The following is an 18,107-nucleotide window of genomic DNA, read 5'->3' as shown; positions in this document are numbered from 1 at the left end:
GATTGCATACTTAACCTTCGGGTTTCTGAATCTTAACCTTCGGGCTCCTATTTTTTAAACCTTCGGGTTTTGTATGAGAAGATTATAATTCTTCTACTACTGTATTATCCTGTTCTGCAACAATGACAGAATCTAACATCTCTTTTACTATTACTACTACCCCTATTACTGCTGAGATCTCTGCTCCCAAAGTTGTGTATTGAGGATCACGGTGAAGCTAAATGACACCAACTATCTACTTTGGGCACAAGCCTCCTTCCGCATCTTCATTGGTGCTCAGAACAAATTGGCTCATCTTTTGGCCCCACCTCCTGCATCTACAGATCCTACGTATCCCGTATGGATCTCTGCTGACTGTTGTATGATGACTTGGCTTCTTAATAGCATGGAAGCTCAGATCAGTAGCAGTGTCATGTTCTCGAACACTGCTAAGAAGATGTGGGATAATTTAAAAACTATGTACAGGAATGAGAAATATGCATCTCGTGTTTTCGAGTTGTATGAACATCTTTTCTCTCTTCAACAGGGCGATCGCTCTATACCCGAGTACTTTGATGAGCTAAAAAGTCTGATCAATGAATTAGAGATGCATCAGCCCACCGTTACGGATACACCAACATTATTGCCATATCGTAGGGACCTTACGGTATCCAAGTTCTTGTCAGGTCTGAGTCCCACTTTGCAGTCTCAGATATAGGGCTAAATACTCGAGGGAGATACTATCCCTTCCTTAACTGTTACACTCTCCAGAGTTATGTAGGTAACTACTAGAGTGACTACTACATCTCTCACACCGTCCGCTCCATCATTTGACCAGTCTGCTATGTTTTCCGAACGTATCAGAGGTCGTGGTCGTGGTCGAGGACGTGACCGCGACACAGGGGGAGGACGTGGCACCTTTGGTGGGAAACAGGTTGACTCAAATAAGACTCTGCGTCAGTGCAGACATTATGGAAAAACTAATCATATCTCCGAGAAGTGTTGAGAGAAGTTTGGTCGTCCTGCATAGACCCTGATTGCTGATCTTACACCTACCTCTGTTGATTCTCCGACAACTAGTTTTGCTCCCTCCACGGTTCAGATTTCTCAAGTTGAGTATGATCGGTTGCGTCAACTCGAGTCCTCTCAGAATAGTTATTCTGCTACTCATGCATTCTCTTCAGGTATGAATGCCTACATTGCCTCTCCTCACAGGCCATGGGTATTAGATTCTGGTGTCTCTTCTCATATGACAGGTATAAATGATCACTTTGTTTCTTTAAAACTTTCTGACAAGTTTCCATCGGTCCGCATTGCTGATGGTACATACTCTTCGGTTCTTGGTGATGAAGTAGTCCATGTTACTTCATCACTAACTCTTACTGATGTCTTATATCTTCTAAAATTTCTTGTCAACTTATTGTCAGTTCACCAAACACAACTGTAAAGTAACATTCTTTTCTTCTTATTGTGTTTTTCAGGACCTAGCAACTGGGATGAAGAATGGTTCGGGGCATGAGAGAGGAGACATGTACTATTTGGACGATAATATGCCTGCTACTGGTCTTGTTACAGATAAGTCTAATAATCCTTTACTATAGCATCAACGCTTTAGTCATCCCTTGTATCAAAGCTTAGGTCTGTCATTCCTATCCAGTCTTCTATTTTTTTCTTTAGGTTGTGAGTCTTCTGAACTGGGTAAGCACCATCGTGCTACCTATCCGAGTCGTATTGATAAACACAGCAGTTCTGCGTTTGAGTTAGTCCATTCTGATGTTTGGGGTCCGTGTCGTATACCTTCCGTGAAAGGTTATAGATATTTTCTTGTCTTTATTAATGATTTCTCTCGCATGACTTGGCTTTATCTATTAAAAGAGAGATCTGAGGTTTCAACCATTTTCAAAATATTTTACAAAGAAATCAAAAACCATTTTCCCACCTCTATTCGTATCCTTCGTACCGATAATGCTTTGAAATACATGAAAATGACATCTCCTATTTTTGTGCAAATATTGGTATTATCCATCAAGCTTCATGTTCTTACACTTCACAACAAAATAAAGTTGTTGAGAGGAAGCATAGACACATTTTAGATGTTGTTAGAACCCTGATGATATATATGAATGTTCTAAAATATTTATGGTTTGATGCTGTTCTCAGTGCATGTTTCCTGATCAATAGGATACTCTCATCTGTTCTTAATGGTAAAATACCGTTCACCTGTCTTTATCTTGACAAAAAGACTTTTCCTATAGCTCCTCATGTTTTTTGTTGTACTTGTTTTGTTCAGAATTTATCTCCAGGACTAAATAAATTGTCTTCACGATCTATTAAGCATGTCTTTGTAGGCTACTCGCATACTCAAAAAGGTTATCGGTGATATAATCCAACTGCTAGGAGATATTTTGTGTTCATAAATGTAACTTTTTTTGAGTCTGTTCCATACTTCTGTTCGACTGGTTCATCTCCAACTGTCAATCCATCTGTGCCTCTTCCATCTATTGCTCCTACTATTGTTCCATTGCCTACTTCTGTTCCTTCTACTGATGGATCTTCTTTAGGATTATAAAATGCCTCTACTGTGTCATCTGCACCACCGCCACTATTGACGTATTGTCGACGTCCAAAAGTTCATGTGCCTCTCTTTCTGCTCCAGTCGAACAATCATCTCCCGTTGCAGGTCTGTCTCCTTCTAATATTTCTATTTCATCTGATCTGGATATTCCAATTGTTCATCGAAAAGGTAAACGGTCTTGTACTAATCATCCTATATCTGATTTTGTTTCTTATGACCGTCTTACTCCCTCTTCATGTTAGTTTGCCTTGTCCTTGTCCTCTATATCTCTACCCATGTCCTATGAGGAGGCCGTGTTAGTTCTTACTTGGAAACAGACCATGGATGAGGAGATGGATGCACTTGTTTCTAGAGGAACTTTGGATCTTGTACCCTTTCCGACGGGTGCTATTGTGGTTGGCTGCCGGTGGGTTTATACCTTGAAGTATCACACAGATGGTTCGGTTGATCGATATAAAGCTCGTTTTGTTGCTAAAGATTATACTCAAACCTATGGGGTCAACTATCTTGAGACATTCTCTCCCGTTGACCGTCTCAATTCTATTCGTCTACTTTTCTCTATAGCTGTTAATCTGAACTGGATAATATTTCAGTTGGATGTTAAAAAACCTTCCTGTATGGTGACTTGCAGGAGAAAGTCTATATAGAGCAACCTCCAGGGTATGTTGCTCAGGGGAAGAATATTGTCTGCAAGTTTAAAAATACAATTTATGATCTCAAACAGAGTCCACGAGCATGGTTTGAAAATTTTAGTACTGATATATCTGGTGTCGGTTTTAAACGGTGTCAGTCTGATCACTCCGTCTTTATCAGGCGCACTACATCTGGTTTGGTGATTCTGACAGTATATGTTAATGACATCCTACTAACTGGGAGTGACCTTGCTGTCTTAGCATAGACTAAGGAGTATCTTTCACGTCATTTTGTGACCAAAGATATGAGAAAACCCAAATACTTTCTTGAGATTGAGATTGCATATCAAAAGGACTGTTTGCTTCTATCTCAAATGAAATATGTATTGAATTTATTAAAAGAAATGGGCCTTTTGGGGTGTAAGCCAACAAACACTCCCATGGAAATGAATGTGGATTTGTGGCGTGATAATAATCCTCTCCTAGATGATGCAGGTCGATGTAGAAGATTGATTTAATAATCCTCTCCTAGATGATGCAGGTCGATGTAGGAGATTAATTGACAAGTTGATCTATCTTACTGTGACCAGACCTGATATTACCTTTGCAGTGGGAGTACTGAGCAGGTTTATGCATAAACCTAGAGAGGTCCACTGGACCGCTGCTCTGAGAATTTTAGCTTATGTTAAAAATTATCCTGAATAAAGGATTACTGTATAAAAAACATGGACATTTACACATCTTTTCCTATTCTGATGCTGGGTATGCGGAAAACATAGGAGATAGAAAGTCTACTTCGGGATTTTGCACCTTTATTAGAGCAAATCTGGTTACTTGGAGGAGCAAGAAAAAAGATGTAATATCTCGATCTAGTGCTGATGTAGAATACATAGCTATGGCTCACACTGTTTGTGAGATGATATGGTTACAGAAGCTGCTGACTGAGCTTGGTTTTATTCAGCCTGGATCTATGCCTATGCATTGTGATAACCAATCAGCTATCCATATTGCAAAGAATCCAGTGTTTCATAAGATAATTAAGCACATTGAAGTTGATTGTAATTTTGTTAGAGATGCTTGGAAAAAGAAAATGATCTCTCTTCAGTTCACTCCGTCTTCAGAACAGTTAGCTGACATTCTCACTACAGCTACTTCACCTAAGGTGCTTTTCATTCTGTGTAACAAGCTGATCATGATTGATATATATGCTCCAGATTGAGGGTGAGTGTTAGAATTAAGTATTGGGTTATCGAGTTAAGACCTAATAACATATTACCCATTTGTACTCCTATATATTTGGACCTATGAGGAGAAACCCTACACAATTTTCTGATTTCACCATTTCAACAATCTTGTAGGATTTTATTATGTCACTCCTATAATTTCTTACATTGTTTGCAAAGTAAGTGAGGAAATTTGTGAGATAGTTGTTCATAGATATAATTTTTGGATTATCAACGGTTAATAGAAGATAATGCTTGTATCATGTTGTCCTTTTTTCTCTTTTGAAATTTATTTTTAATAGAGATCATGCTGTTATTTTAAAATTGGCTTTTGAAAAATTAGATATGCATTCTTTGTCTATGAGTTTATTGTCTATGAGTTTACTTTTGAGATAATTTCAATGTTCGATTACATTATTGACATTATTTCAAGAAAATTAACACAATTGACTTTATTAGTTATGTCAAAAGCCATGGGTCTTAAATACTTATTTGAGCAAATCTTGTGCGCATCTAGTTACATTTTACCTACATGTTGTATTCAACCACTTTGCAAGTCTATAATTTTACTCTTCAACATCTTGGACAGCAAAAGCTCATTTCTGTTCGAGTGTATGGTGCCTTCAGCTTTTGTCTCTATCAATTGTTGCTAGCTTTTTTTCGTATTATTTGTAAACTTATCTGCATTTCCTTTTTTTTATATATATTAACAGATAGTAATTCGAAGTGTGTTCTCGTTATCTTCTCAATTATTTTCCAACTATAAATAAAAGTATGAATTTTGTTCAATACTAAGGACTTTAGATTATATCATGGAATCTGTGATTCAAGTTTCCAGTTCAAGAGAGTGTTGCTCAAAGTAGCAATCAACCTCTGTTTTCTTTCTCTATTCAGCTGAAATAGCAAAGAACTGAGATTTGTAAGCAAATCTTTAAGTAGCTTTGGTTTAATTTTAAAGGTCTGCTAAGACAATAAAAAAAAACACAATGGAATATATGTCATTTTCTAACCTTTTATGACTCAGTATCTTTTCCATGGACCTTTGTACTGAAGGTACTAGTACATTTGCTCATAATTTATGTGATCTGTGCGTGCACCTTCATATATATTTCCCTTGTATGCCAGGGTGTTTAAGGGAAGCAACAGCATTGAATGTATGCAAAAGAAATCAAGATAATTTATTGACATAATATTAGACAAAAAAAAAAGAGAGATTTGGGTAAAACTTACTGCAGATGTTTGAATAATCAAAAGAGAGATATGAAGAAAAGATACAGGTCCATAGATGTTCAACCAGAAAGTTATTTCGCTTTGGTATAAGTAAAGATAGCTAAGATTAAAAAACATGCTTTCCTTCATATACAGTCTCTAATTGAAGAAATAGAATAAATACTCTGTAAACAAAGCCGTAGCAGCAGTGGTAAAAATGACGCCAGCAACAACAACATAAACTCATCAGATGCTGAGAATATATATATATATAGACACGCACCTAAGGCGTTGTGCAGAAACATAATCAGCTGCCGAGAATGATCGGAAAAGTGCCAAGCTAATTCGAGTATCAAATGTTAGTTCAGAACCTCTCCTGCAGTAAAACGTAACTTAAAGAGTGAAAATAAGTTAAAACCATGATACTAAAATTTAATTATGATGCAAACAAGGCAGTGAAAGACATAACAGAAGATGAACAAAAGAGGTCTTCCCACCAAATGTGTTTTCTTACCCATCCTCAATATCAGGGTTCAAAGCACACATTGTTTCAGAGCCAATAGAAACAAGATGGGCAGTTCGCATTTCCTGAAGCTCTGGCAATATTATCTCTATTGTCTTGGGAGAAAAAAAATTTAATACATAAGTATTTCATTAAGAGAAATATGCACAATGCTCTTCCTTACGAGTAAACCATATTGAACATAATATACTTAGGAAGCATGAAGTATATCTGGTGATAGACTTACATTACACCCAAAGGTATCTGAAAGCAGATTCAGAGCATCCTCACATTTGGTGGAGATATCAGGACAGGAAACATCATTAAACCACTACAGAGCATAACAGTGTCAATACAAACTTACTGATGACATGACGACAATCTGCATATTGGATGAAATATAATTACTATTCAACTCTATAATCCATACCTCTGTGTATTTTCCAAGTCGCAATGATCTCAGGACATCTAAATTATAGGATGAGGACAAATTTGGCAAACAGAGGGGTAACTGCAAAATCAAGGATGACTATAATAATCTCTGGAGTAGTTTATATGTAAGAATCAATCATAGAGGATAAGAAAGAATAGTACACAAAAGCCAGTCACACCAAGTTTTCGGAAAACTCGTGATTCATGTACTAGGTTATAAAACTTCATTGTTCTCTCAGAATAACAGGTTTCAGTTTGAAATAACCAGAAAGCAGTGCATGAAATAGATGAGAAATATTAAGAAGCAATGTTTTTGAACCAGACATGAAATACATCATTTGCAAAATGTACAGAAAAAGAGTTGTAGCATATATAGATAAACATAAAAGATGGGAAAGGCTGTTTTATTTGTGCAGTGAGAGGAATCCAGCATGATATGAGGAAAAAGTGAAAGGGCAAAGGGGTGAGTGAAAAATTGAAAAGTGAAGATGCTTACACATTCAATAAAAAAGTGAAGAGTGTGGGGTATCATGCAGCGGATTTAAGCTGAGCAGCATGGGAGGTGAGGCCTGCAGGAGAGAGTGGGTCAGGCAGGCACGGCAAAGAGAGGAAGAGAAAAATAGAGGGTAGAGCAGTGGGAGAGGAAGATTGGACTGGGTTTAGGGCTTGGATTGAGGAAACATAACCTTCTATTATATCAAGTTGTGTTGGGAAAAGTGATTGCTAGACCTTTCTTGTAGAGGTTATGTTCTAGACACTTTCCAAGTGTCAGATAATTTGGTGGCATCTTGCTTACAACATAAATAATTACACGACCAATAAGGTTGGATTTTCTGTCTGCTACCTACCCTGCTAGGTTGTATGGTAAGACCTATTATCCATATTTCCTTTAGCCAGAAGTGGTACAAATTTAGCTGTTAGATGTTGGATAGCAGCCCACCTTAAAATATAATCAAACATTTCAAGAAGCCCTGTAGTCCATAATCGAACATGATGATGACATGTCAATGAAATTCTATTCCATACTTATTTGGAATCATGAGGTCCATGACCATTTTTCTCTAGATACATGGTAAAAGTGACTAGTGTGTGTGGAGTACAAAATTGCAGGTTCCATCTCAGGCATATGTCACCTCTGAAAAATGTTTTCAAGGATTCTAAGCCTTTCTCCTCAGGTGTTAAAATCAACATTTTTGGTAATGGGTCTATCCGTAGGTTTCGGTTGGATGCTTGCCTCAGGGATACTTCAGTATACCAAATCATTTCCAAGCTCTTTACTTTTGCCCTTTAGCTATTGGCCATAGTGGATAGGCAAAAAGATCAAATCAGCAATCATGAGATCTGGCTAAATTCATTCCAAAGATGGTCCCCTCTGCACCTCATTCATCATTTGTACTCTCCTTGATCTCCTCAGTAGCAATTATTGTTCTGAAAGCTAAGCTGTGAAAACATGTGTAACTGGAAATGAGAAATTTTTTGCCGAAACACTATATAGAGGATCAGAGGCTTTCAGGTACCCAAGACCTTTCCTCTCCATTGTTTGGATTGTGTTGGTAACTTTTAAGATTAGAATCCATGTGTGACTCCTCATTAAAAACGAAAAAGGAAAAAAAACAACACCATCCCTTTCTCCATCGCCAATTATCCACACTGTTCTCTTTCTCTCAATAACAGCTATGCAATCAACTCTCAGTCGACCTTCAAGACAAATCCTATGGACACTGATTCTCAAACAAGTGAGAATACACTTCTGTCACCATACGTTATATTATTAAGCATGAACATGACAAGAATATCTTCAACTCCAAGGAGTCTTCTGAGGGACAAGAATGTTTTCAACTCCAAGGAGTCTTCTGAGGTAGAGCTTCACCAAAAACAGCACACAACTGTCAGCTTCCGAATGAGGGTCCACCTTTTCATAGGAGTAGAGTCCTTTCCTAGATTCTATATGCTATCTACTTTACTGTGTACCAACACAAAAAAAGAAAACAAACAAAAAAACAACAACTTGTGACTCTTTTTAATAAATTTCAGTGCTATTTCCTTCAGAAAAGCATATGAACTATGAAGAGAATATAGATTGTATGGGCATGCAATCACTGCAGAGATACACTGAATAAGAAAAAAAAGCAGCTTTAGAGACTTGGCCAAGCATATTGTACCAAATCTCTAATCAAATTAGACCCAAAATATACAAAAACATTCTCCTCCCTGTCCATGATCACAAAGTCTTGACAATGTGCAGCCTTTTCTACCAACGTCAGTACTTGGATTTCGAGAATCAAAGCACAGAGATCAGATTAACTATTGCATGTTTTGAAGTTCTGACATAGAGCTTTCTCAGTATAGAGTTATCATCCATAAGCTAATCATTTTTTTATGGAAAATGAAGACAATAGTAGCATAAGTAATGAAGGGTCTAATAAATTAATATTTTTTTTAATAACAATGTCACAAAATTCCATGCATCTTTATGAAGAATATAAGATGGGAAATTACCGGGTTTAAACTGATTCTATCATCTGCAGAGGAGCCCGCTATTGCAGCATACCTGAGAATATTCAGCTTCTTTATAATGATAACCAACAAATTTCAACTAGAAATAATCATACTTGGAGAAAGCTACATATAAACTCTGCATAGGCAAACATGTTTAAGAGTGTAGAACTGTAGAAGTCCCATTTTCTCAGACCTATAAGAATCACGCCCCCATCAAATACAAATGAGCCTCCGCTTAAGTTCATGAAGTCAAAATTGACAAACTAAATGTGACGTTGATGGATCAGAATGACTGAATATATAAACTTCTAGAGAAAGGGGTAAAAAGGAAAGACACCAGATGCAAAGGAGACTTCAGCTCAATCTTGAAAAAGTGCAATTGTATCATTAGTGTTGTATATGAACATGCCAATATGCATCACCCTGCGATGATATTATTTTTCCTATTCGGTCTTGTTATTTTTTCTGTTTGGTCTTGTATCAGCCTGAACATCACTGAGTTCCTTCATAAAAAACCCAGGTGAAACTGCAAAAAGGTTTCCATTTAGGTCTGCACAGGGATATCAGGAAGGCAGCCTCCCATGACCAGAAACGAGTTCAGAAGCATAGATAGACACTGAAAAAAGCGCTCTGCGGAACCTGCCAACTGGGCAAATCTATTTACTTTAGGTTCAGATAAGTTGCATTTTCCCTTCAAATATTTAACTTATGAAATACTAGATCCCACAAAGATCCTTACAAATAAAGGGTCCTTAACAGATGGCGCAAAGAACTCATTTAACCCACGTAAAGAATTTCCTATGCATAAACAAACCCTCCAAAAGGAAGAAGATAAACCAAAGAATAGAAACAAATAACAAGAAACACCGAACAAATACCTACTCAAGAGCGAACATGATGCAACAAAATCAAAGAATGTGAAAGAAATTAGAATGTGAAAGAAATTCTTACACCAGCATGATATCTTCAACCGTCGCTGCAAGCGGAGAGACAACTTCTACAGTACCACAATCACATAATGACCTACAAATGGTTAGAACATAGAAGATCACGAATCACAGTTGATAAGTAACGATGTCAATCCCTACTTCAATGTGTAGTACCTTCATTTCACTTGATAAAAGTATTAATGAGTCATTCCGATTAAACTTGATTATACGTTCAATCTTAAGACAGACAAGTTATTAGCTGCGACGATAACATAACATGTTTATCCTGACTATGATTTACGTGTAAAAACTAGTGATGGCAAATGGGTCTTACACTTTTCAGATTATTAAAATACCTAAAAAGTGATTCTTCAATCTCTATGATAAATTACCTCAATGGAGAAAACAATGGGTTCCCTATAGACTCTGCTTAACTTCTTCATGTTATTTAGAAAGATCGTTATTGGGTATACATGTCGAGTAAAACTTTTGCACTATTACAGACCCTAAGAATTTGGAAAAAGATTTTGTTGCTTAATTTTTATTATTCTAATTGTAACTCCAAATAGATGTCTTTAAAGTTTCTCCCTTGGGTGCTTGCAAGCCCTCATGCTATGAATTCTATAGTTTCCCAGCATGCAAAGATTATGCTGTTTAAAGAATATGTTTTTTCTTCTCATTTTGCACATAGAAGCAAGGAGTTTTCTGTCAAGTCTTTTGTTTTCTTTCTGCTTTTCTCTATCCATCTTTTTCTTCCAATGATAAATGATTAAGGATTTATCATATGATAGTCTCATCTGACTCCCACCTCCAAGTACTTGAGTAAATGGTTTCTGTTTGATCTGTTATCCTTCTCATTTTTTAGATGTAAAGTTTTGTTTTACATCTTAATCCTTTTGCTAGCATCGAAAACACTAAGCTCGCCCTTTCTTCACTTACTTTAACCATGCAGACTAGTCATCTAGCCAGCCAGATCAGAAAACGTACACTTATTGTTTTTTTTTCCTTTTAACATTCTTTAATTGTATACTTTACGTTTTAATTTTGTAATTTAACAATTAAAAAAATGAAGCTTTTTTACCTTTGCTTTCTGATTTTTCCATATGTTTTCACCATTTTAAAGCATCACTCAAAACATGCAGGGAAAAAAGTATGTGGTCATCGCTCAGGAAATAGCCTGTAACATGTCCATAACAAGCTAATATAATATCCCAAAAAAGCATTCTAATGGCATCACAACTACTAACCTCAAAACAAACTGTAAACCATTCATCAGAATAATTCTCTCTTCTCACAGCCAAAGCCAAAAGTCTGGGGTAAAAGACTTGCAGAGTCATCCACACCCGCCCACCCCAAAACCTTCTCCCAGATGCACTTGCTTAGCCACCCAGACCCCAAATGTTTTGGGTTGGATACATGAATCACTTTTCTTCCATTCAGTCTTGTAAAGCAGTAATTCTCACATCCTTTTTGAATGCATCCATACATGTTTATTGAATGTACCTCTAGCCTTTGCTGCTCCATAATCTATGATCCTTGATTCTCAATGGGTGCATTTACTGGTGTCCTTTGCGCATGCTTAAACCATATCAGCAAGTTCTCCTTTCTTTATCATACATTCATACATGCACAAGTATGCCATTAAACATTCCAACTACTTACCAGCACTTCACTAAGCATAAAGTATTCTTATGATCTACGGCTCAAAAATAGACAAGCAAGTAAAATATAGATTCACATGTTAAGAGGTTAGACCACAATAGCATACACTAGAGATTTACGATACTGCATTTATGAAGGCTCCTCTCTATTGCACTATGCATATATTTTATACTTGTTGGTCTTAAATCTATGACATCTGAAGGTTATTTTCAACTACTTCCCCCTTATATAACATGTTTACAGAAAAAACATCTTCCATTGCATGCAGAATATTATCAATGGAATATAAATGTATTTTTGGAATATATATGTATATAAATATAATGTCATTAGTGATGATATTTCGCTTTGAAAGGGCTGAAGGCAAAAAGTTCGTTTAAAAAAAATAGTACCCTTCCATGTCTATCCTTGCATACGTTGCTTTCAAGCCAACAACACCACAAAGTGAAGATGGAATCCGAACTGAGCCTGCCTTAACAAATAAAATGAGTAATGTTCTCGAATATCAAACCAAGCATATGGAATAAAGATTTGCTACTACCTCCACCATCTGTTCCTAATGCAGCTGAGCATAATCCAGAAGCTATAAGTGCCGCTGGACCAGAGGAAGATCCTCCAGTGTATCTGTCAAGTGAGTGTGGATTTCCTGTCGTCCTGTGAGGAAATCCAAAATGGTAATTTTAGTCCACAAGTACAAAGAAGAGCAAGTTAAATATAAAGAATGATCAAAATTGCAAGTTATTACAAGGAGTTATGTAGTATCTTAAGAAAGAAACTAATACAGGCTGAGAGAAGGACAAACAATTATAATATGCAAGGAAGAGATTTTATGCTCAGTCCCTCTCCCTCCACTGGGTGAGAGTTTGAAATCTCAACCCAAGTTCCTTAAAACAAATTGAAATGATTAAAAAATGGACCTACAAATAAATAACATGTATGCAAGGAAGATTATATTATCTCTATGTCAGAGCTTCTAATAAGTTAAGACACCACTGAGAGGTCAACAATGACAAAACAAGACAAAATCAAGTTCTGATGCTAGAATACAGTAACATCAGCACATTACATACTACAGAAATAGCAGAAAAATTCCATCCAAATAACATGTCATATTATGAATCAAAAGTGTCACTTGTCATCTCCCCAAGAAAGGAGTCAATTTTGGTATTATTCCCGTCAGCTCATGTTTAATCCAGAGTGTTTTTTTCATGGTTCTTCCAAAATAGATGCTAGCTGCAATATTCCCTTTATGAGAATACCAGAGAACTAATTTGAGTGTGTCCCATCTCAGACTATTGTTGGCGCAATTTGCAGTGCAGTAACAAAAGATTACAAGGCCATGTCAGGATCTAGAGTCCCAGCCCCAACCACACTCGTGTGTGTTATGGGACTTAGGAATGTACATTTTGCTTGGCGTAGGCTCTATAGCCATTTGTCATGGCTCAAGCATGGACTTTCCAGGTTGTCCCCACCGCTGACTGATCCATACCAAGCATACTTAACCATGAAGTCTTGGCACGTTCCTTCCTCTAAACTGCAAGTTATATGGGCATATATTTGTGTGTGTGTGTGTGTGTGTGTGTGTGTGTGCATGTGTGTGTGTTGTGTATTGCTTTACAGTTCTGTAAATCAAATTTAGAGTCTAGTTTCACCAAATAAACTACATACAGGTCACCGTTGTGAATGATTCACAATGTTCATATTGATCTACACAACGAACTATGAGTTTTCAGGACTTCCAATATATTCATCTGATCATTGATGGCTAAAATGCATGGATATGTAGTATAGAACAAAGAAACCGTTTCATGTACAATTCAGGAGTATCCTGTAAAACATAATGTTTATCAATAACCTTTTCATAATAACTAAATCAAAATAAATGGTGTAGACCATTCACAGGAGTCGGGAATGGCCTGTATGATGGGAGTTTGGCAGATGATAACAGGCGTGAAATCTATTTCTAGGGAACTATAAAGAACTATATGTAAATAAGAATAAATGGTGAAGATCATTTAAAGGAGTGGCCTGCCATATGGTTGGCAGTTTAACATATGAGAACTGAGATTTAATTTATTTCTAGGGAACGAAAAAAATATTTGGGAAAGAACAAGACGCGGTCACAAAGAATGTTTGTTTCCGGATTCACAATGGTAGTAACAAGACTCACATATGAAATCACTAGACATACGGATAATCAAAGTTTATACTATCTAGCTTCAAAATTAGAGGAAAGTGATATGCAGAGTGGATTCTAATATATGCCTAAAACATTTGAATTGACAAACTCCACCTACACAAATGTTGAGTTTCACAAACCGTCAGACCATAGGGAATCACTTAGGAGAATGTATTCAGACGAAATAAAATTAAAGAAACACACCAAAAGAAGAAGAAAAAAAGTATCTTACCCGTAATTTGGATTGTTTCCAGTAGTTCCCATACCCAATTCATGCATATTAGCCTTCCCTATAAAAACTACACCACACCTTCGTAGCCGGGAGACACAAATTGCATCTTGTTCGACAGCACGGATATTGTGAAACCATGTGGTAGCACCTGAAACTCAGAGGTTTCCAACTTTAAACAAATCTAAATATAGAAGAAGAAGAAATCATGTCTCAAAATATAAGGGAGGAAGTTCTGGTCTCACCCTTTGATGGATAAGGAAAGCAATCTATGTCATCTTTAATGGCCATAAATATGCCATCTAGGACGGACAAAGGATTTCCTGTGTACCAGATGTATGTTACCTTATTGCATAATCTGCGAATGGATCTTAGAAACACAAATCATATAGGCATAGACCAAAATTAAAACTGCTCACGCACTGACGGTACCTTCTAAAAATCTTTGCGTAGAAGCTGCAGCATGTTTCCTCACGTCCTCTGCACTGAAGGAGATTAATAACGGCATGGAAGGCCTCTTTGTGTTGGACTCTTCCACGGCTGAAATGATATGTTCCGCGACCTAGAGGGAAAAGAGTTCTCTTGATTGACTGACATGATGCATAAGAAGAACTTTTCACAAGGGCCAGCAACTTACAATCGACGGGGTAGTAAGCTTAGATCTGTAAGCATGTGCATAGTCTCGGATAGACCAGTAAAGGAATGGAGGGGAGTCATGGTTCCAATGCTGAGAAGGATCGTATGAGGTGAGACACTCCAATGCTGAACTAACACGATGTGTGGAATCCTTGTCTTCATCAATAACCACTACACCAGGTTCCGGGTCTGCGATATTCACATTTGCATGCTAGAATAATCAAAGACAACTACACCCTAAATCTTAGAATTACCAGCAGTTTATTTTCCTAGGAAAAGTGCAGAGAGTTGGGGGGTTTCAGGGATGTATACAGATGTACGGTAACTTTTCATCCCCGAATTATGGTACCCCTTTACCACGGAATGCTATGTGTCATCTGTTGCGTTGTTATTTGAAGGGAAAAAGAACGGAGTTGTGATCACCTTGAGGTGGGAACTCCGGCCGAAACATGGGGGTTTCAGGAATCACAGTATTCCGCAGCAGCTGGGCAGAGAAAGCCTGATCATTTAGGGCGAAAGGCGAAAGGCGAAAGGCGAAAGCAGAAAGATTAGGGTGCTACCACGTGCTATGTACCTGATTAAAGTTATTCTGCCGCTTCAAAGCGGACAGAATGATGGACCTGAGAACTGGAGCTTCAACCAACCATGCAAAGAGCTTCAGCGCGAGTCCCGTCAGGTGAGGAGCTGATCATCAATTGAGAAACACCAAGAACTGAGTTGATGGTATTTTTGAAAAGAAGCTGGAAGGGAATTGATGCCGGTTGATACTTGACAGAAAAGGTAATCAGGAAAAAGAGTGGAGGAGCGAAGCGACCTTTGGTGAGTTGGGGTTGATACTTGACAGAAGAGATGTCAACCTCCTCCACCGGCAACATCACGCGCTTCTTTCCCATCTCGATTCTCTCTCGCTGGCCGACGACGACGACCAGAAGCTAGTCTGTCCTCGTCATCCCATCATCGGATCATATCAGATTTGTCAAAAAGAAGGGGGGGAGAAAATGTAACATTTAAAAAAAATAATAACAAGCTAGGTAGGTTAGCTGATAAAATAAATACAAAACAAATTAAAACGGAAATAACAAATAAATTATACTTGCAATTCGAACTCCACCTGTCTAGGGTGTTGTCGCTCTTGCCTGGTCACCGGATGGTAGAAGAAGATGATGACAGATAATGATGATGATGATGCGTTGGGAACTGAATATGATCAATTGAACAGAGTCGTCGCCAGCTAGGGTGCCAAATCTCGAATCAAGCGAAAAAATGGAAGTCGAGAGTCCACGGGCCAAAAAAAAATTTCTTCTTCTTCCCCCTTTCCTCTGCAGCGCAACCGGGACCAACGCACCCAACGGCAGGTAGGGATTAATGAACGAAATGATATATAATTTATAAAGCAAAAAACAGAGAGTGAAATCGAGAGGTAGGAGGAGCTGATCAGCTAATAGTTGCTCAGCGACTCGCTGGGTCCTCCCGTACTCCGCTATGGTTGACAACAACAATAGGACGAAAATAATATTTTCATAAGCATCAAGATTGTGCCGGCATTTTTAATAAACTAGAGGTTATGTACGTGCACTGCAATGTAAGTGGCAAAATATCGTGATTAACTATTTTTTGTTTATTTCTTTACTAAATTTTGTTCCTCGGATATACTTTGATAATTTTTGCTCACTTTGATCAAGTGTTTTTGGTTTATTTTCTTACAAAAATTTGTTCCTCGGCTATTCTTTAATTATTCATTTATTTGATGTTTGTTTGAATAGGCTACACACAATTTAAATTTTTATGTTGATAATTGAATTGTCATGAGATAAATATAATCTAAATCCAATTTAAATTTTCATGTCATTTGGATCGACATGAAACCGAGCTTGAGTTGAGAAAGTATAGCGTTATAAAAGTGAAAAACACTTAAGGCAACAAGCCAAGATGATTGATATTTGGCTAAAATGTCAGAAAATAGTTAATGAAAAAAATCATAAACTAAAGATTAATGTTAACTCTTAATATACTTTTATATGATAAAAGCATCCACATAAGCATATGAAAGCACTAAAAAGAGTTTATAAAAAACCCTTCTAAAGATTCCTAATTTTCCTAAAAAAATTAAACTATTCTATAATAATTCAGAAAACATTATCTTTTGTTCCCTCTATTTTATTTTTTATTGAGCCGATATCCATCATTCTTCATCTTTATCTTTTTTCTGTGCAATTCTAGAGTAGTGTCATTATCGTCTACATCGACTGCGATATGAGGCTGAGCCTATTATCTTTCATTTGACTCATTCATCTTTTGTCTTCTCCTCTAAATTCACAAAGAAGTTGAATATATTTTTGATGTTCAACATAAACTTCTGATAATACAGACTTTGATATTTTCCTATTTCAACGAGAATAAATGTTAATTTCATATATAATAAAAAAATTTGAGCTTTTAATTTATTACTTAAATAAGGTTAGGAGTTACCTCTTTTTTTATTGCAATGAATTCTTCTGTTGTGCATCCAATAAGAAATTCTACTATGTTAATAATGTTACATTTGCTCTGTTTATATCATTTTCCATGAGGATCTAAACTAAATACATACATTTTTCGTTGTCAATTTGCTTTAGATTATAGTATTAATATTTAATTTTGATATATTTATTTCATGAAGAAGGGATATCACTTAACTTTGGTACTCCGTCATTGACGGTTCTACAATATTTATCATTTGGACACTTATTATTAATATCTATATCCACCTTCTTATTGCAGTCTTTGCAAACATAGAACCACGGCTCAAATATATTATAGATCATAGTTATCTTTGCCTTAAAGGTGTAATAGTGTGTTTGTATATTGGTAAATTATTATTAGGTTTGATTGTATGAATTTTAGAGTAGGTTTCCTAAGATCATACCTCTTTCGAGTGTTGTGATGGTTGTATATATCAATAATTTGAATTTCTGCTTCATTTATAAAGAGTTTTAATGGAAATGCTTTGGTCTTGGCAGCGAAAGAGCGATGCATATTAGCTTTAAAATGTAATTTTATTATTACTGTGTTATATGGATGTTTGATTAGTTTACCTACTATTCTCTTATTTCTTTAGTAAATTGTATTTTTTGGTTGATATATACTATTGATGCAATTTATGATGACATGCATATCTCCTCTATAAATTTGAGATGGATATATATAAGGTGAATTTTATATTTAATGGACTTTAATAAGGACTTTAGTAATGAAATATGTTACCTTCATTAAGAGATCTTGAAATCTAATAGTGTTATTACGTCATTATCTTTGATCATGTCTTTAAGAATTGATCCTCCGTTAGTAGTCATATCCCTAAATAAAGTCACACGTAGGGTCGTGACATTATATAGGAAAAATAAAAAGGGCGATTTTATATTTTTTGCTTACACAGAGTCAT

General features: G+C 36.5%; 1 protein-coding gene across 2 annotated transcripts in view; it reads right to left on the bottom strand.

Moving 5' to 3' along the window:
- LOC109836270 (fatty acid amide hydrolase) overlaps positions 1-16,097 on the bottom strand; it is a 24,341-nt gene extending 8,244 nt beyond the window's left edge. Inside the window, exons 1-16 of one of the 2 annotated variants that reach the window (XM_020404133.1) lie at positions 15,780-16,097; positions 15,501-15,623; positions 15,261-15,370; positions 15,110-15,170; positions 14,688-14,875; positions 14,483-14,612; positions 14,296-14,373; positions 14,054-14,201; positions 12,184-12,296; positions 12,035-12,110; positions 10,003-10,074; positions 9,052-9,103; positions 6,551-6,631; positions 6,368-6,451; positions 6,133-6,236; positions 5,902-5,994 (exon numbers count right to left, since the gene is read on the bottom strand). In XM_020404133.1, the coding sequence (XP_020259722.1) occupies positions 5,902-5,994; positions 6,133-6,236; positions 6,368-6,451; positions 6,551-6,631; positions 9,052-9,103; positions 10,003-10,074; positions 12,035-12,110; positions 12,184-12,296; positions 14,054-14,201; positions 14,296-14,373; positions 14,483-14,612; positions 14,688-14,875; positions 15,110-15,170; positions 15,261-15,370; positions 15,501-15,579 (1,469 nt within the window). In that variant the 5' untranslated portion in view covers positions 15,580-15,623; positions 15,780-16,097. The remainder of the gene's footprint in view (positions 1-5,901; positions 5,995-6,132; positions 6,237-6,367; positions 6,452-6,550; positions 6,632-9,051; positions 9,104-10,002; positions 10,075-12,034; positions 12,111-12,183; positions 12,297-14,053; positions 14,202-14,295; positions 14,374-14,482; positions 14,613-14,687; positions 14,876-15,109; positions 15,171-15,260; positions 15,371-15,500; positions 15,624-15,779) is intronic. The other variant, XM_020404132.1, reaches the window with a different exon arrangement.

Source organism: Asparagus officinalis, chromosome 4 (genome assembly GCF_001876935.1).
Source record: "Asparagus officinalis chromosome 4, Aspof.V1, whole genome shotgun sequence".
Lineage (NCBI taxonomy): Eukaryota > Viridiplantae > Streptophyta > Magnoliopsida > Asparagales > Asparagaceae > Asparagus > Asparagus officinalis.
The sequence above is the reverse complement of the archived record's forward strand: the minus strand, read 5'-3'. Positions and strand labels throughout refer to the sequence as shown.